This window comes from Aulonocara sp. 'chitande type north' Nkhata Bay, linkage group LG18, assembly GCF_057382095.1.
Source record: "Aulonocara sp. 'chitande type north' Nkhata Bay isolate Kocher_YH1m ecotype deep benthic linkage group LG18, A_spYH_male_GT1.1, whole genome shotgun sequence".
NCBI lineage: Eukaryota > Metazoa > Chordata > Actinopteri > Cichliformes > Cichlidae > Aulonocara > Aulonocara sp. 'chitande type north' Nkhata Bay.
This window is the reverse complement of record NC_141361.1, coordinates 21,947,135-21,966,929: the sequence shown is the minus strand read 5'-3', so window position 1 is coordinate 21,966,929 and position 19,795 is coordinate 21,947,135. Positions and strand designations below refer to the sequence as shown.

Genomic DNA, 19,795 nt, shown 5'->3' with positions numbered 1-19,795 from the left:
GTACGCCTGTTCAGCTGCTCATTACGTAACACAAATATCTAATCAGCCTAACATGGCAGCAAGTCACTGTGTTTTGCCATGAATGATCCGCTGAAGTTCAAGAAAGGAATAAGTAGTTCAGAAACTGCTGATCTACTGAGATTCTCCCACACAGCCATCTCTGGTGCTTACAGAGAAAGCTCCAAAAAACAAAAATATCCAGTGAGCGGCATCTCTCTGAGCAAAAAGGCCTTGTTGATGTCAGAGGGCAATGGCCATAAAGCTTGAAGATGCTGGGAAGGTAACAGTAAGTCAAAACAACACCTGTGCAGAAGAGCATCTCTGAATGAACACGCCCAACCTGGAAGTAGATGGGCTACAGCAGCAGAAGACCACACCAGGTGCCACTCCTGTCAGCTAAGAGCAGGACACTGAGGCTATCACAGCGGGAATTTGCATTAATGAGCATCTGAACAGGTGCATCGTTGTTTTCTTGTAGACTTTCACTTGTTAACAATGAGTGAGAGCAAAGCGTTGATACATTAAGAAAAACTTTATTGATGTTTCTCATAAACAACTCAACCATTACATTTCAACATACTGCAGTTTACAAAAATTGAAAGATTTTTTTTAAAACGAAGAGCACAAGAAAAGTGTTGTTAAAGTATCACACATCATGCACACAATAATAGCAGTGTATATCACAATTATCTGATGTAATTGCTCACTCATTAATCTTTCGCTAAGGCACCTAGGGCAGCACTTAAGAGGTTACATCTCTTGATATCAAGGCAAGGCACAGGTGGTGCTTTTCCAACAAGACTGACTTCAGGATCTCAAATGTGGCTCTTATCTGTGTTAACATTTAACTCTGGTGAGCAAGTTGTAACCCTCAGTTTTTTGGGGTGTAATCTGCTGCACGTCCTTTTTATGTTCTCAGCATCACGCAATCCCACAACTCACCACAACAAGCAAAAGATTAAAAAAAAACCCAAAACAGTACACACACAAAAAAAACAAAATGATGGATATTCTTATCAAAAGTCAATAATACATGAAAGACATTAATGAAAATCAATAAATCAGCACAACATGACAGTTTGTGCCCTACTTAAGAGTAAATACTCAGTGAAATCACAGACGCACACACACTCAGATTCTCACTTTATCACTCCCATGCTTCAGCCTTTCCGCTTTCCTGCACCTCAACTGAACCCGTCACTCCTCCTGACTTCTGCAAGCAGGTGAATCAGGAGGTGCTTCATTTTTCCACCTGTATTGCTCCTTAACCTGACCTCCATTTGGAGGAATGTGAAGAATGTTTATGTAAAAAAACCAACAACTTCCCCCTACATATTTTTGTTATCATACCTGACAGGTGAAGCATGACCAGAGCTGTTCTTAAAGGATATTAGGTAATGGTGCTGAGTGCCAAATTCACAAATCTCTAAAATTTGACAACTGAAATTGTCATGACGACGCTGCTTCCTTTGCAGCAATATTTGCTGTTTTTTTCAGCGTAGGAGGCAGTGGTCAACAGGAGGAGCTGACAGGCCCTTTTCAATCTCTTTTCTATACGTCACATGAAAGCAAAGAACATTTACTGATACAGTAAAAAAGGAAATCATTGTCATAAAGTTCTACATTTAACAGGATTCTGTCAAAGTGCACAATCGGGGCTCTCAAGAGAACATATTATGCAAACAAGAATACAAAGATACATTTAAATATAGGTTAAACAAAGAAAACAAAGTTAACTGTATATTCACAGCAATCTATCAACACCAATTGTATTAAAAGGTGACTTTTACTGACCAAGAGCCACACCATCCAAAATCCTCATCATTCAAGACTCTTAAACCCGCCAACTGTGTGAGGGCCAGCACTGCTGCACCCGCCACCTTAGCTGACCATTCAACACACATACGCGCATACACACCTGGAGGTATCTATGGTTACCCCGAGTTACATCTTTACATGTAAGTGTACAGGTGAGATGTGGCAGCATTGCACGACAACTCTGTGATAAACCTGCGTGGCTCCCAAAGCATCCAGACCAAGCAGTAAAAGTCACACAATAACCTTACACACACAGACACGTGCACGCACATACACACACACGCACACACACATACACACCAGACATGCACACCATTTATTCAGAGCAGTCTATGAGTTTGATCCACAAAAGGCTTCTCACATCTACAAAACCACCCCACAAGCCCAGTACACCGATGGACTAACGTCGACATAACTACTTATCATACAATAAACATCCAATTATAAAAAAATAGGCACGGGCAAATATAACTTACCAAAAAAAGGCAATAATGAGTGAAATAATAATAATTAAAAAGGAGCAAAAAATACAGCTTAGAAGGCAATAGCATGGCTGACTGTAAAAAGTGAGGTGATGACACAGCTGGAGCGCAGGAAGAGAAACACACATATGGGAAGTGGAACTTAATGGTGAGTGGTGATGAGATGGGAAAAAAAGGAAACACAAGGGAAGAGCCAACAGTGGCTAGAGTCCAATGTTTTCACAGCTTCTGCTCTTTACCTCTTCTCTTAACTCGGCTCTGGGTTGAGGAGTGAAAGAGCTTCGTATTTATGACAGATGATACTGTGGGAGAGCAGCTGGCTGACTGCTTACCACATTTCTATCAGGTCATTTTCAGTATTGGAGAAGAGGTAAAAAAAAAAACAACAGAGCACAGTTCGTTATTATGTTCTTTGCCAGAGCTTGGCATAACTTTACTGTATGAGACAAACTGCATGAGTGCAGGGGGGCGAGGTGAGTAATCTGACCTGATCACTCAGATCAGTATTTTTGGATATATTTTTGTTTCTCCAGAGACAACTGTTGGCTCTCGGCGGATATTTTCAGTGTTGTTTTTTTGCTCATCAGAACTCTCATTAATCATCAGCGACCTAAATCTTGAGGTTATACTTTGCACAGGAATGAAAGCAGAGTGCTGGGAAGTTACATTTTTTATATTGATGGTCTGTAGGTATGATAAATGAGTGCTAGCAAAAACTCAATAATGTAATTGGGAGCACCACCCTTTGTTTTCACTTAATGACTTTTTTGAGCACACCTCAAAATCAAATATTTTAACACGTGTCAATCTATTCATAGAACGCTATGTGAAAAGGTGAGTAAGTGAGCTTGTAGTTTAATCTCATCTCAAGGTCAAGAATGAATCTCGAAGCTCATATTTCAATTGAAACTCTTCGGTAAATGAAAAAGCAACCACGCTTTTGTTTCGCTTTGTTTTCAGAGATCTACAGTGTAATTTAAGACTGATTTTCACCAAAGCACATCTCTCATGCTGATCTGGTTCCACTTTATCTCTGGTTGCAGAGAAGCCATTAGTGTTATCAGCTTCTAAGGATTTCCACAGAAAGGCTATTAAGACAACAAAAGATTCACAGCACCGCAACGAGTCTTGCTACATGATGCTGTGAGGAAATAAATTAGCTCACTGATGCTGTGGTTAGAACTATTAAATGTGCCTCTTATTAAAAAAACAAAAAAAACGGGGTGTGGTTAGTTTTTGTCTTTGTACATGTATGAGTACTTGGAGAGTTCTTTAATGTTTGCTCTCATGTTGAGAGAGTGTCTGTGTGTGCGATCCTGTTCCTGGTCATGACTTGAAGTATTTGTCATTGTAACGATGGATGGTTACGCAGCCGTGGTAGGAGATGGCTCGAGGCATAGAGGATGCTCCCGTCATGATGCCTGTTGCTGGGTCGTAACACAGGACGGTGTCTGTGGCTTCGCCATTTTCCCCCCTGCCGCCGAGGATGTAGATCTTTCCGTTACACACTGACATGCCACAGCTCTCCTACAGTTAAAGAAAGACAGAAATTAAAGGGTACATCGTCAAAGTATAGAACTCTTCATATTCTTATGGCTAAAGTCAGTTTGTGGATTCGGGCACTCAGCGTCTGTGTTTGATAGTAACCTGTTTGTTGAAGGTCTGAGCCACATGCATCCAGTAGTCCTCTCCAGGGTCGTAGCAGTAAATGGACTTCGTGAGACCGCCGCACACATAGATCAGATTGTTGAGAGATACTGCTGAGATACACCGCTTGGCAATGGGGATGCTGGCACGTAGCAACCAGGAGTCTGTCTCTGGATCATAGCACTGAACCTGTAACATACGTTTGAACATAGTGGTGTTTTACAAAGATGAAAGAAACTTTATCTTTCTTTATCTTAGAAAAATCTATACCATGCAGTGGAAAAACAGCTGTCAAAAGCAGTAACAACTAAAATATGTAAAGCCCATTCGGTGGTTACTGACTCTTCTGTGGGCTGACATTAAGTGCATCTCTGTGTGGTTTTGCATACAATCCAAACATTCTCTCACCCACTTATCTTTAAAATAGCCTCCCCCCAAAAGTTTGGTCTCTAAGGACTTCCATTGAGCACAGAGTCTCGCTGAGACAGATTAGGACCTTTGGGACCAATCTAAATGACCCTGTTAGCAGAGCCAAGAGATGAGCAGATCAAAAATCTGGAGTCAGCATGGGCTCTTAGTCTTATCAGGCTGCCCCTCTGCACATGAATGTGTTTTTTCTACTCTGCATAGACATAAACAAATATGCCAGCTATTTCACGGACGTAAAAAAACTGCTTCGTTGGAACTTTGGATTCCTAAGAAAGCCAGTGTCTTCCTGTTTACTACCAACAATGTGGCCTGTCATTCAAAACATACTGAAACTATTCCAAGGTACTTGTTAAGTCCAAATTCTGAGGCGATCTGTTTTACATGGTAGCGTGACAGATGACAAATGACCTAATCCTTAAGTAAGTTATCGCTATTGTTACCTAGCATTCATTTCACAGAAAGTTTATCATGGTAAAATGGTCCGTCATCACGTGCCACTGTATTTTTCTCCTACTGTAACATTTCTGAATATGTCAGCATGTTAAGCTGTTATAGCTTTACTCCTATGAGTAAATGCTATGAAATAAAACCTGAAATACAGTACAATTAATGCATTCCATGGAGAACAAAGCCTGGATACAATTAACAAAGTGAAACAAGGTAAATCAGGACCAACCTGAATAAACAGGGTGTACCTGTTACTACTATGCAAAACCATCAGTGAGTGTTTGTACTCCAGCTTTACGAAAGCTAAAATACTTGGTAAGAAATTATTGTTATTTAAGCCTTCCCTTTAACTCAATTCAGGAAAAAGGGGAAATCTGATCTTTATACAAATCATGCAGCGACCGAGAACTATGAGGCCTTTACATATTATGTTTTATGTTGTGTGACGTAAAGGAGCTTGAAAAAAAGCAAAACAAAGCAGAATTTTAAACTTCCATTGCACACCTGTAATTATGAAAACAAGTTATCTGAGAGCAGCTTAGTCTGTTTGTTTTGTTGGTTTTTGCCCTTTATCACCGTCCCTCTTACCCGCTCTTTTTCTTTCCCTCTGTCTTTCTCCCTTTTCTTTTCCCCAGTCAAGTCTGTCCCATGTTCAGCAAATGAAAATAAAATAAACAATAAAAGCAAAGGTGAATCAAATAGACCAATACAGCAAGGCTGGGATGGTCCATTTGGTAAAGTAAATCCGTTGGGCATCTTTCTTTGCCTTTAGACAACAATTCTGATGGCAAAAGAACCAAACGGGACAGGCAAAAAAAGAAAAAGAAAAAAAAAGAGCACTATGTGCTTGAGTGTGTGGGTGCTGAAAAACCATTTATCACCTTGTCTGAACAGGTTTCATCGTCAGGCCCTCCTCCGATAACAAAGAGCTTTCCAGCACAGCTGGCCACAGCTGGAGAGCTGACCGCTTCTTTCATGGGAGCCACTTCTGTCCAGCGGTTAGAGAAGGAGTCATAACACTCCACACTGCTCAGGCGGCTCTGTCCATCATAACCACCCACAACATAAACCTGCAGACAGACACACAAATGTATGAGGGTCAGATGAGGGGCCAAAATTAAAAGTAAGAGAAATTTCAAGCATAGAGAAACAAAATTATTCACAGCAAAAAGATGTTTGCATTCAAATTCACTACTTTATGAACATGAACAACAGCCTCTATGTCAGCTTTAGAAAACCAGTTCATCAGGAGCAGAGTGTTGCTGACGTACTTCTTCTGAATAGGCACAATGATCAGTTCCTTACTGCAAAGCCCAGTTCATCTGTTAACCTTTAAACATAAATCTTCATAACTACGAACGTCTGAACTTGACAGCATACTTGTTACAGCCTGAATTTCCACACTCTCATTCTGCCTGATGAAGCAAATCTGGCAATCACTATGCATAAACTATATTCCAAACTACAGCAACAGAATTGGGGATACTGTGTTGACATGAGACAGACCCTACAAATGCTACAGCAACTTTGTGAAAGACACAGATGTATTTTTCAGTTATGCTAATAACATCCTCTGTAAAGGGCTCACGTGTCAAGAAAACAGTGAGGAGCATTGCTGGTTACAAGTGCGGTGTTATGCAAGAGAAAACCTTCAGGCTGTTCCTGCCTCTCTGCAAAATAGGAAACATAAATAAGTACAGACAAGAAAAAGAGGAAAACAGGAGAGACAGGAACAAAGAAAGATGGAGGAAAAGAAGAGGAACAAAAAGACGGAAGCTGATGGGACACATGGTTATTAGCATTAAACGCCTAGCTAATGCTGAATAGCACTATTGTTTTTCCAACTGAAAAACTGACAATCCCTATTCTTGTTTATAAGTCGTGCGGTTACAGAGTAGTATTGTCTCTGCATTCGTGTATTTTCAGTGACAGAATCACATAACTGAGCTGCCACATTGTAACTCACTGAATAAGACCGTGGGCATGCACGCCAACTGCAATTTGTTTATTTTTAATAATTAATGTTGATACAGCTGATAAACTGTAAATGTGGGTTGTTTTTTCCTAAAAGTGAGAGACGCGAGAGAAGCAAAGAGCGATAAAGAAGAAAACAGGCTACTGAGAGATACATATAATCAAGTGCAAGGAGTTGTTTACAAAGGATTTTGTTAAACTACTGGTTTTGTTGAGCTGTTTTTTTCCTCCTTTCTATTTGTATTAACAACAATTTCAATCCAGTCACATGTAAAGCTAGATACACACCTTTAAGGCGCCCACAGTAATAGCAACAACAAATGTAAAGCATCTTGTTCTTCCTTATGTAATTCTGGTGGGCTGGCGCTTTAAAGAGCCATTGAAGATATCCAGACACAAGATTGTTTAAAGAAGGTGGTGGAAAGGAGTGGGGGTGGGGCACTGGATCACTGTATTTGCACTCTTTTAATAAGACATCAGCTTTTGATACACCATGAAAGTCTGTCAATACTAGGACATAATGGCAGCGCAGACAGCCAATGAATACTGACCTAAAGTATGCAGCTGTCATAAAAATATGCTGAGCTAAACAAAATCCATAAATCTGCAGACACAATTGTAATTCACTGAACATGCATGCTAGTTTTATGACCATATTTAAGTGCTGAGCCACTGGTTAAATGATTAACAGCTTCCTTAACATGTGCTAAGGTAAGATGTAGTTAAAGCAAGAGAAACACAGAACAACTGCAGCAGGGGGACAAAAACACGAGCGTATTAATAGAAAGAGCGAAAGAGTGTGAGTGTGTCTGAGAGAGAGACTGACAGAGAGAGAGTGAAACATATAATAGATGTGAACAGCCGTCACCATGTGCCACCATAACAGGGACAGGAAAACAAGTGGTGACCTATTTTAGATTATATCTATGGAAACTAGACCAGTCCAACAGGACGTATCAGACTGCAGGACACTGAGAAGTGTACACGTGTGTGTCTGTGTGATCTTATACCGCCATCCCCGTGATAATCAGCTATCCTCTAGATGTTTACACTTCAGCAAACCTTACATTCATTTATCAACTTTAAGTGTAGTAGGATTATACCTGGTCCTGCATTATAGACGCTTGTACTTTGTTATTCTAAACTTGCAACTGCCACATCAGTGCTTTTTCACCAAAAGGGGAAATTACAAGCTGAATGAGGAAATGAGAGGGTATAAACTCAGGGGGAGGGGAACTGAATTCTGAGGAAATCAACAAACAGAAAGATACATTGTCAAGGGGCAAAATGTCTCAGAGATAAAAAGCCAGATAAGAACCTGGAATGAGACCAAAACAAAAAAGGCACAAACTGGAAAAACCTTCCAGATCTACATGCCAAACGATTCTGAGGTAAAATGATAATATAAATAGTACTATAAATATACATTCAGGTAATTTGAAAAATGATAAATAGAGGTCTTATCTCTGACAGACGTTTATTTACCTTCAGTTAGGAGGACGGCTACTAAAGCGATCAAAAGGATAAAAACTTTTAAAGCTTTAAGAAGCATTTTTCTATAATTACTTGACAGACCATCGACAAGCAGAGGATAAAAGAGAATACATCACAGAGTAATTCGTATGTCTATGGTTTTAGATACGCTTACATTTTTTTGTCCAGTTTTGAGTTGCAAAACTTGTACTTTGGTATAAAAGTTGATCTTTTTTCATTCAACAGGTTTTGCATGGGAGTGCCCAGCCAGCTACAGACTCTTACCATTAACCGTGGTTTCCTTTAATGTACCAATATCAGTCATGTTTTCACCACACATGTGTGCATGGTTCACTTTGTAGTTAATTACTGACTCTTAAAGCCACACCATGACCACCAACTAAATACCACACTGTTGTAGAACAGCAGCACGTACACCAAATGCACATATGTAGTTTGCTGTGGCAAGGCAACAAAATATTTTGAGTGTCGTGTAAAATCCAGTGTAGATCAAAGAAACGTCCCAAAAATAAGAAAAGGATGTTTGCACTACAGACCTACCAACGATAAGAAGTCCCTGAGTCACATCCCCTGTGAAAGAGTAAATACAGCGCTATTTCAAAGCTTTCCAAGAATACTTGTAGTCGTGTCCATTAACTTGATGTTTGTAATAGTGAGTAATCATTTGTCACTAAAGTGCATATGAGTGATGTATTGGCCTGAACATGAACTTATGTGCATGCATGAACCAAAACAACTGTCCTTCTTTAGACGACATCAACAACAAATGTCTACAGTTCAGAAATTTCGTCCAACTAGAGGTTCAATTCTTTTTCGATTCTCTTAGTGATCAATTCTCTGTGTGGAAAACAGTCCGCCTACACAAGTCTGAATTTGAACACAATGCACAGAGCTAAGGCATGCGTGCGACTCCTGGGTCCACTGCGGTAATTCCTATTTTGGAATGTGCAGCTGTCAGGAGAACATGCCAACGCTGATAAAAGACACTGAATAAATTTGGAGACATACAAGTTTAATGGACTGGTAACGGCTCTAAAGCAGAAGCACTTATCAAGTTCCGTCTGTAATGAAGACAGACTGTACAGTATATTTGTGTGATGAAGATTATAGTATGGACCCAATGCGTCTTTACAAACTCATTTGGAGCTCTTGAATCTATGTATAGCTGTACTAAAAAGAAAATATCTGTAAAAGATCATTCAAAATATTTTTTGACAGTTGAGTTACTTTCAGCGTGGAAGGTATTAACAGGATTGTATACGAAGATTTGTGAGATGACACCAAACCTTCAGTTAACACAGATATGTGACAGCAGAAAGCAGCCTATCGCCAAAAAAACCAAAAACAGATGACTTAGTGTGTGTGACTTCATCAGGTTTAAAGATAGATATCTAATGCCAAACACCCTTACGACTTCTTAACTATTTCCTTCAAGCCTCCATGGAAAACCATAGCCGCAAAACTAAAATGAGACATATGACTGAACCACGTCATTTTAAAGTAGTCAAAAAGCTCCATGGAACAGATTCCAGAAATTCCTAAATATGTAGGTGTTTGCTCTTTTGTACTTTATCTCAAAGATATTAAAAATCCTTTGGAACAAGGAAATAAGAAACGGTAAATACACTGAGCGAGTGACACATTGTTTTTTACAGCGCTCAAATCTTTGCAATCACACGTCATCACATGCACACAAACTTTACTGAACTTCAACTTTCAAAGTACACATGCTGGATTGACACCGATGTAATGGAGCGTTATGCTGTAGCACATTGTGCAGCACTGATTGCTTGACTGTAAGCTACACTTTTCTCTATAAATATTCCTATGTGGCCAGGCTGTGCTAGCTATGAAAAACCTCTCTGAGACAAAGAAATCTTACATTTCAAGACATTTTGATTATGAATGTCTATAACATCTTCAAAATAACATGTGTAAAGTATATGAAATGACTGAATCAGCTACAGACTTTCAGTAGCTGAAGCTACTGTTTAGTCAGCTCTAAACAGTAGCTTGTGGTTCTTTTAAAAACGAAAAAAAACTTTTGTCTGTTGAATAGGCTCCTGCGTATCAGGGTTTGTGAGACAAGTTGGCAACAGCTGTTTACAAACCCTCAGGCAACACATGGATGTGTGACAGCAAAAATCAGGCTATAATCAAATGGAACTGCAATAACAATTATTGTAATTTTTTCTTAGAATTATTGACTGAATCAGGTTTAAGGCCAGATGCTTAATGTCAATCATCCCTAAGTATACAATGCCTTTAGGAATTTCTAAAACTATCACTTGACCCGGAATAGTGTGGAATGAGACCTACGTTGAATATGCAAATTCGACAGCAATTGAAAACTTCCGCGGAAAAGATTCCACAGATTCTTGTAGACATGTAAATGTCAGCCCCTATCTAAGACTTGATCTTAGAAACTATGTGAGGAAGTAAGGAAGATAATGATGATGCTACGCATTCTCTTCATTCTTCTCGGATGATCCCATTACTCAAGTTTCTGTAAACACACATCGCATTTTTCCTGTGAAGCATAGTTGCTGGTTAGTTCCTATGTAGCCAAGATTCAATAGCTATGAAATGTTGGAGACAGACAGATACGACATCCTGGAAAAAAACAACAACAACAGCTGTTCTGTCACCTGTTATAGAAAAAGTTACGAAAATGTCATTAAGAGAGCGTTCACAATTTCTACAAGACATTTAAAAAACAAAAGGAAATTGATATGAAAAATTGCAAGTAGCAGACACGTCACACTCTATCATGAACTAACTTGCGGTGTTGCTGTGGTGCTGTCACTGGGTAAAACCTGATGCTGAAACTTAAGTCGAGTCAGACATCAAGAGGCATTATGTCCCTCCTTACCTTGCCCAGTAGCACACCCATCTTGTGCCTCCAGCGACCTTTGTTAAGAGAAGCCACTCTGATCCACAGGTTGAGCTGGGAGTTATACATCCACACATCCCTGCTGTTTATACGACCACCTAAAAAAACAACAAAATGAAAACAGCTCTCATGAATACAGTTAAGACAGCTCTGAGTTCAGCTTTGAGTGCTCTACATTTTATAACTCTATTCACTATTAGTCTAACAATGTGGTTGATCCTATATAAAAACTTTAAAACGCTACTCTTGATGAGCAGCACACTTTGGGTGTTAAGTAATAACTTATCGCCTAACTAGGTCAGTGTTGTAAGTCTTATCTGACTCTGACACACACGCACACATACCCATGCAATTATGTTCCAGAGATTTTTTGTTTGTATTTACCTTCAAAGCAAACACGCATGAAAGGATCTTTGTCTGCTAACAATCTACTACTACTGCAGCGTATCCTCTATCTGTCATCTGTGACATTGTGGAGAAGAAGGCGTCATTTGACCATGTAATGACATGACCCAGCCACATTTCAAGCAAGCCCAAACTTGTGCCCCTTCTTGCCTCCCCGCTGCCAAACATAGACAGCAGGAAAAAAGAAAGAATCTCCCCTAAATATTTAATAAACTACCAATATATATATATATATATATATATATATATATATATATATATATATATATATATATGTGTGTCAACAGTAAAGTTGGAAGAGAAAAAGGTAATGTTATCAATTCTGGAAAAAAAGCAGGTCTAGGAAACAGGTTGCTGACTTTTATCCAACAACCTGTTATGTATCACGTGTCAGCAGTGCTCAGAAGGTTGTTTACTTTGTACAGCACACAGATCAGTGGTTGTGTGGAGCAACGATAAAGTGGAACAAAGGTGGAAAGGGGTCCTCTGCAGGTCTGTCTGTAATTAATGTTCAATCATTTAAGAAGAAGCCAAAGAAGCTAGTTGCAGCATGTATCAGCTCAATCAGTCTGCAGGAAGAAAAAAATCCAGACAGTGTGCTGCTCCTGAAGACCTGCTGTTGAAAGATTTGCAATGATGGAGACTTTATCCCTTCAAAGACAGACATGTACATTTGAAAAGCTAGTCATAAAAGCAGTGTTTCTTTGGAATAGGGTCTTTCCTCTTTAAAAATGCCAGTAGGTAATGTCTTCCCGGTGCAGATGGGGAGGGCCACTGCTAATCACTGTTTTTAAAGCACAAGAATCCATGACTTTGGGAGGTCCCAGACATGATTTGTGTGACATTTGCATGTCTTTGAAATACCAATAAGCATTTCTTAGAGTATGTCTTAGAATACCAGTCATGAAAAAGCAACTTGTGACAATGAGATACAATCCATGTATGCCACATGTATGTGGCATGAACATGTGTTGCTGCTCACTAGCTGATAATACAGTAGGAGGCTTATTGGAGTGTTATTGACCTAAGTAGGTCAGTACTGGCCAGAGTTCAAGTCCAAGGACGGAGAAGCCAGGGACACTTTCTATACCCATATCCTATTTAAGACCAGAAATAACTGCAGCTGTGCTACATACTGGAGGCCCTGGAAGGTATTGCGACAGTGCATGAAAAAGGGCAGGCAGAATGGTGGTATGTGCAGGAATGTGACTGAGACAAATAAAAGTTGAGGAGGAGGGATTTAATGTATCAACACACACAAAAGACAGAAAGTATGTCAATAAAGATCGCAACAGGCTATAAAGCAGTGTTGTGCATGTACTTCTGTGGGACAGGCACGGGGGAGGGAGGGCTATGTTGACGTTTTCATGCTGTTTGGAGGCTGAGTGATAGCACACACGTGAGGACTTGGCGCGGGACAGCACTGCACTCTTTGCTAAAGGGGAGAGCTTTCTTTTTTTCTCTCTCTGTGTCTTTCTTTCTATATTTCCCCCTCTTCTCTAGCAATGTTTTTATCCATTACTGCAGTGCAGCTCATATAAAGCATGTTTGAGCATGAGAAGGCCTAGCAGGCACATCGGAGCTCTTGTTAATACTTTTTCTTAGGAAGAAAAAAAACACAAAAAAGAAAAAAACATATACAGATATAAGTCTAGCACACAGCATAAATGTAAAATAATGTTTTGACATTGGCAAATACCTTTACTCTGACCTCACCAGTTAAAATAAATGAGAAAAACATCTTATTTAATGTAGGATGTATTTTCACCAAAGGAGACTTGCAACACACTTGGCAGCAGTTTGAAAAATGCAGCAGTCTTGCCAAGCGCCCATGAAGGCTATACCTCAGATTAACATTTACTGTAAAGCTTCTTGCAGAAAAAACTATGGAAACAGACTTTTTCATCCTTATATGAAGAAGATTCCGAGAAACCTGGAGAGTTAGTGTCAATTTGGTGACCTTGGGAAGTGGTCAGTAGGAAGAGAAAGAAGGACAGAAACAGCCAGTGAGGGTGTCTCATAGCACTGAGCCTGCAGAGTGCCTCCAGATGTTGCGCTCATATTTTCCTTCAACTCGAATGGGCTGAGACCTTAAAAATAACACAGGGCAAACAGTCACCGTGGCCTTTCCTGCCTCTCCGCTGAGAGATTAGATGGCAAGTCAAGCACAAACCGACTGTATCTGATGTGTACCCAGCACTAAAATATTACTTACCTGAATTCTAAATGTCCACTAGCAAAAATAATACATTGAAAAGTAATAAAAAAGAGAAAACAACACATTCAACAATTAGTTCCTGAGTAGTTTAAGGTCAAGAAAGCAGTAACTTAAACTTGGATAGATGGTATTTAAAAATTGTCTGTGTTCAGGCTTCGATAAAGCCATGCAAATAAAGTGTAGCATGTGGGCTGGATCTTACCTGACACCAGGATGTCGTTGCGAAGTGCGCAGACGGCGTACTCTGACTTGGTGAACTCGGGCAGTTTTGCCAGTGATTTCCATTCTCCTGTGACTGGATCGTAGCATTCGTTGTAGGGCAGGTTGAAGCCCCCTACCCGCTCACAGCCACCCACCACCACAATCACCTCTGAGTACCCAGTGGACCTTTAAAATAAAGAGCAGAGGGAGGGGGAGAGCCATAGAAATTACAGATTAAGTACAAATGAAAGTGCAGAAATTATAAAAACAAACAAAAAAAGAAGTTTAAATAAAAAGGCCAGCAAGGAGGAATGAACATTGCAGACATGGTGTCTAATTAAAAGGGTATGAATATATATATAAACACACATGTCAACACCTGGAGGGCAGGGACATAAAAGGTTTCAACAGGATTTACCTTCATTTATCTTCAAGGCAAAGTTCAGCTTACAATGAATGCATCAATCTCAGGCACAACAAAAACACACTCGAGGCTAAGCTTAAGCTGAATTTCCATGATCACAAAGCTTTCCTCTTTGGCTGTTCAACACATGCCCTGGACATGACTACATTTCCTATGGGAGAGCTAATTAACTACAGCCTCTTTTCTTGTTCTACCATTCTACCATTCATATGTCAGATATTGGGCTGTACCGTGTTGAGAAGTAGGCGTATTTGCAGTTTCTTTCATGGCTTGTTTACACGTTGTCAGAAAAATGCACAGTTCCAGGGCTGGTTCAAGTACTAAGAGAAAGTCTGGCCCCGGAGCACTTTAGCTTTGTGTCTAAGCTGTGTGGATGTGATCAGTTTCTTTCTGGAGGCTTCCCGGGGGAGGAGAAGTCCAGATGCGTCTAACAACTAACAATACACTTGAAATACACAACGCCTTATAACCGACAACTACAATTGCTCCCTCTTTTTTTTTTAGGCAGGTCTAACAACAAAGGAGACAGTACAGTCTACCATATGGCCTGCTTTTTTAGTCAGCACCTGCTTTTGTCCTTTATCAGAGACTTTAACATGCACGTGTACAAAAGTTAACACATACGGCATACGGGCTGCTTGGTAAATAGGTACAAAGTTAACAGGTGAGGACAAAGAGAACCCAAACACACTGGTGAGGTGAGTTAGACTGGTGATACGACAACAAGACTCAACATTTCATGATTACCATGTCTTGCATCACATAATTTTTTCTTTCCTTTACATCAAGTCTGTACAGGAACATGCTCGGCCTCCCTCATTATCATTTCCATTTTAAAATAGGACTACAAAACCCAGCTGACTCAGTGACACACTTGTCTTTTCAACACACTAGCACTCCCTGTGTTTTTCACACTGAAACACACACAACAACAACACGGGCAGGAGCACTGAGTTCACGCGCATATCGTAAAATCTAGTTATGCAATGTGGGATAAAAGATTGGCTAACTGCTTAAAAAGATGTGTTTTCTATCACGGTGACATCTTTCATCGTTGTTTGAAACATAATTCAAAAAGGCTGGCAGAAAAGACAGTTCATTTATCACTCATGCAACTGTCACACACACAAGTCACCTTCCTCATACCTGGGAATCAACATTTTAGTTACCTTCGTGGACGAGTTCTGGGTGACATCATTTCATTTCCGAGCACGTGGTAACGCCTGGCCTCGTGGAGAAGGTGGTAGCACTCTGGGGCAGTTTGGATGAGCTGGTCTCCCTCCACGGTCTGAACAAAGTAGCTGGGGTGCAGAAGGGGCAGGCGGACATGGTGGAGGAGAGCCTTCAGAATGGGCTTCCTGGCCTCCACGCTGTGGTACACCCAGCGCATCACTGCCTCAAACACAAACTCTTCCTTACAGACAGAAAGTTCATCACTGTTAATGTACTCTTCCAACTCTTCTTTACGCAGGTCGAGGAACTCCTCGTGCAGAGCCACCTCTGAGAAGTTGGCCAAGGCGTAACTGTGACAGCGGCTGGCCATCTGCTTCAGAGAATGCGCCTCTGCAAAGCGCTGGATGCCCAGACAGTTGCACGGGTCCAGCTGATCCTCTAGGAACTTAGCGCAGGCATCACGGAGTGTGGTGATCTGGAAAAGGCTGGCGGTTTCAAAGAGAAACTGGACATTTTCAGTGGTGATTTTGGCACGGCCGGTGTAAACGTAGTTGAGAAATGAGTCCATCGCCTCGGCTAGGATGCCGTTAATTTCAACAAGCATCTCACGGCTCTCGCGGTGATCATTGCAGAACATGGCTCTGAAGTAGGAAGAGCAGGCAGATAGCACAGCGCGGTGGCAGGGAAACTCACGGCCCTGCACACTGATGACCACGTCGGTGAAAAGGCGGCAGTCGCGAAACTCATTGAACACCTGCAGAATGCCCTCTGAGTGTAAGGATCCGGAGCAGAAGTCCAGAACATCCTGGTTGGCTATATTTTTAGATTCAACCTCAAACACCTTGGGAGACAAAAAGACGTGTGGTTTGATAAGATGCCACAAAAGATTTGGGAACAAATGTTAGTTATTTGTGTATCTTTTCTTTGACTGCACCTTGCGTTTGACAGCTGGCGAGTCTCTGATCCCAGAGTCCTCCCTGTTCAACCTCCTGCCCAGCATCAATACCATGGCTGCCACCTTCAATATAGGTCTGTTTTATACTTTAAAAGATATCTGAGGATGGAGAGCAAGTAATGTAAAAATATTATTATTATCATGTTATTCTTTAGGAAATCGCAGCAGGGGATACTCGAAAAAGGGTGGTGAATATATAACAAGAAGCCCAATTAGATTACTACAGTATGAACTGAGATCAGTCACCAAACAAACAAAGCCCTCACAGAGTAAAACCACAAAGCATGTGTTTGGAAGTAGGGGAGATCACGCAAGTCCCTCACAAGCACAGTTCTTAAGCCAGTGGGGCAAAAACAAAGTCTTACGTCACACTTTAAGAAAAGAATTTCCAAGGAAGTCAATGTAACGCAAATCAGTATGGCACCTTGTCTGCGAAGCAGTTGTGCCCTGGAGCGCGGAGTGCATGACACGGAAGATGGGAAACAAAGAGACACAGGCGGGAAAGAGGCTGAGCAACGGTTGGAACGGTCTACACGTCAGTCAGGTTTGAAGGCCTGGGGGCAGGGATGCTTTTCTTTGAACAAGTGCAAAGTCAAGGATACTAGTTTCTTTTTTAAAAGTATTTTTGGCAGTAACCTCTTTGAGAAGAAAAGACAAAGCAACCAAGTGAGTCCCAGTAATTGTTTTGTTACACACTGAAAGGTAGACGGCATCTTTAGGTCAAGGTATAAATAAAGTTCATAAAGTTCTTGAGAATATCTGATCAAGAAAGGATTTATTTTTATTTTAAATCTATTGCCGTGCTGTATTTTTAAAAGCCGGGAGCATGCCTGGCTTTTGCTCCGGTGAGGTAATTTATCTCTGGCTATTTTTAACAACAACTCAACCCATTCACGTGCGTTAGCTTGTTCCCCACAGGCAGCTGCGGCAGCACCTCGTCATCCAGATTAAAGGACAGGTTTAGCCAGAGGTATCTGACGCAGATATCCTTTGTGATCAATACATAATAAGATGCATAATACGATGCAGATATTAAAAAACAACAACAACACCACAGTTTTTACAATATGCACTCATACATCGTTTGTTAGTACTGAAATTAAGCTAAATTTACATAGAAAAATGGCTGCAACAATACTCAGTTTGTTTTTTGATATTTAAAATAGTAACAGATGCTGAATTATGTGTTTATTTTATGTTAATTTAATATTAATAAGGTTCAACTCGGTAAGAAATATATCTACTTGTATATTTAGGTGTGTGGTTAAATAGCTAAACAGGTAGAAAATACTTTATGTGCTTCGATTAGTAAGACAAAAGAAACTTGCCTCGTGCCCACCGTTACCTACTTAATTTTGTTTTTTTTTATGTTGGGCTGTTATTTTACTCTATATAGCACAACAGACTCAAGCAAAAATAAATCAAGTAATAACAATAGAAATAAGTCTAAAGTTAACAACCACAAATGTTTACTTAGTAAAATGTAGAAATTAATACCTTATGCAGAAAGTTCCAGATGAAGCTTCCTCCTCTCTCTCCAGTGGGTAAACAAATTTGTAGAACAGTAAATCTGTATCCTAAAAAAAGTTTGACTATGTATTTCCGAGTAGTTATGGTCGAAAGGTTATAAAAAATAAAGCAGGCTGATATCCAGCCGGGACATGTTGAATCGCGACGATGACAAAAACAAAGACTTTCTAACTAGCTAACTGTAAACACAGACCCTTATATATTTGCCAGGGAAAAAAATAGCCATCCCTCTGCCGCGGAGCATTATGGGTTGTGTAGTTCGGATTATTGTTTGTTATTGGGCGTTGAAGAAGGAGAAAACTACAATTACCAAATGCTTCGAGTCCTCCACGTGGCCTCCCTTTGTTTGCAAACAAACTTTTACCGAGGAAAAAAAGTTGCTGTCAAGACGTGATGGCGATCGAAAAAAACACGGAAATAACAGCAGTTTTTAAGCGCTGTTTATACGGACATGTAGAGGGCGCGCGAGTGTGTAGGACGCTAACGTCATTAAATTAATGTTTGCTATGTAAAACACACCTATATGAAAGCGGATTTACACAGTTATATAATGCACAGTGATACCCATAAAGGACATGCAGAAAAACCGTATAAACAACATGAACACGTGAAAAAACACGAAAAGCAGCATAACAGACTTTTTTTTTAGGTGAGGAAGGAGGAGCTTGGCCGGAATTAAGAATGTCACAACTTCCTTTTGCCTGCTGCAAAATATTTCCCAGAGCTTCCAGCCGGTTTCCTTGAAGAACCAAGTGTGCTATCATTGGTGCAAATCCATATGAACCATGTGCCTACTATTTACACAAAAAGCGAGCTACTGTTCCCCTGAAGCACACTTTATCCAAACATATGCAAATACTTTACACAGATTCAAATAAAAACATCAAAAAAGATAAGGTTGTAAAGGCATACAGTGATATCGGTATTCTACACTATAGTGTAGTAGTACTATCATCAGTACCTTTCACACTTACAAGTCTCCCTCCCATGGTCAAAAGACTAGAAATAGGTGTTATTCCCCACAAATAAACAGGAGCATCTACAGGATGAAGCACTTGTTGGATGGTGTCATGTGTTTTTTATGTATAGTAACCTTATTTATATTGATACACACAGTATCCTGCAAATATAATATATATATTATTTAGAGGCTGAAAGCTTTAAAGAGACACTGGATATATTTAGTGGTGATTTTGGCACAGCTGGTGTAAATGTAGTTGAGGAAGGACGAAGTTATTGTACCGTGTTCTACATTAAAATCAGTCCAGCTCTTTTCTCTAGTACAAATATTTTTAATTGAATTGCTGAATTTGTTGTAATTTCTAACACCCTATTGCTCAGCTTTCTCGTGAGAACGAGATTCTTAAATTCAGTGAGATATTTTATCTGGTTGAGTATAAATAAAAGTGACTTTGTCCAAATCTGATTGCCGTTTCTATGTTGTGTCATGCCAGTTATGTTTGACAAATTATAAGTCAACCAGTTATTTTCAACACTTTAAATAAGGCAGCAATACAATAGCTTGGGTAACCCCCTCCCCCTCCCCTCAGGGACTTTTTGTGTGAGTTCATCAGGATGAAAAGCAATGTAGTCTTATCAGACCACGTTGAATGGCAATGATTTCTGTGGAAATCAGGTCATTAGAGATTTGTACTTAGCACTGTGTAATCAGTTCCATGTAAATGGGCAAATAAGATTAAGTAGA

At 40.1% G+C, this 19,795-nt stretch overlaps 1 protein-coding gene across 1 annotated transcript; it reads right to left on the bottom strand.

Moving 5' to 3' along the window:
• Positions 1–517: 517 nt before the first annotated feature.
• Positions 518–18,467, bottom strand: klhl24a (kelch-like family member 24a). Its single transcript, XM_086271163.1, has 8 exons — positions 18,058–18,467; positions 16,540–16,659; positions 15,602–16,446; positions 14,010–14,194; positions 11,164–11,282; positions 5,705–5,893; positions 3,948–4,136; positions 518–3,827 (listed from the first exon to the last, which is right to left on the bottom strand). The coding sequence occupies exons 2-8, from the start codon at positions 16,612–16,614 to the stop codon at positions 3,627–3,629; spliced, it is 1,803 nt and encodes a 600-aa protein (XP_086127289.1). The 5' UTR covers positions 16,615–16,659; positions 18,058–18,467; the 3' UTR covers positions 518–3,626.
• Between the last annotated feature and the right edge of the window lie 1,328 nt (positions 18,468–19,795).

Excerpts from the sequence above, each read along its gene's own strand:
- klhl24a (XM_086271163.1), bottom strand. The coding sequence starts at position 16,614 with ATGGTATTGATGCTGGGCAGGAGGTTGAACAGGGAGGACTCTGGGATC. Across the intron at positions 16,447-16,539 it reads CGCCAGCTGTCAAACGCAAG|GTGTTTGAGGTTGAATCTAA; the intron begins GTGCAGTCAAAG and ends TTGTCTCCCAAG. Across the intron at positions 3,828-3,947 it reads CTCAGACCTTCAACAAACAG|GAGAGCTGTGGCATGTCAGT; the intron begins GTTACTATCAAA and ends CTTTAACTGTAG.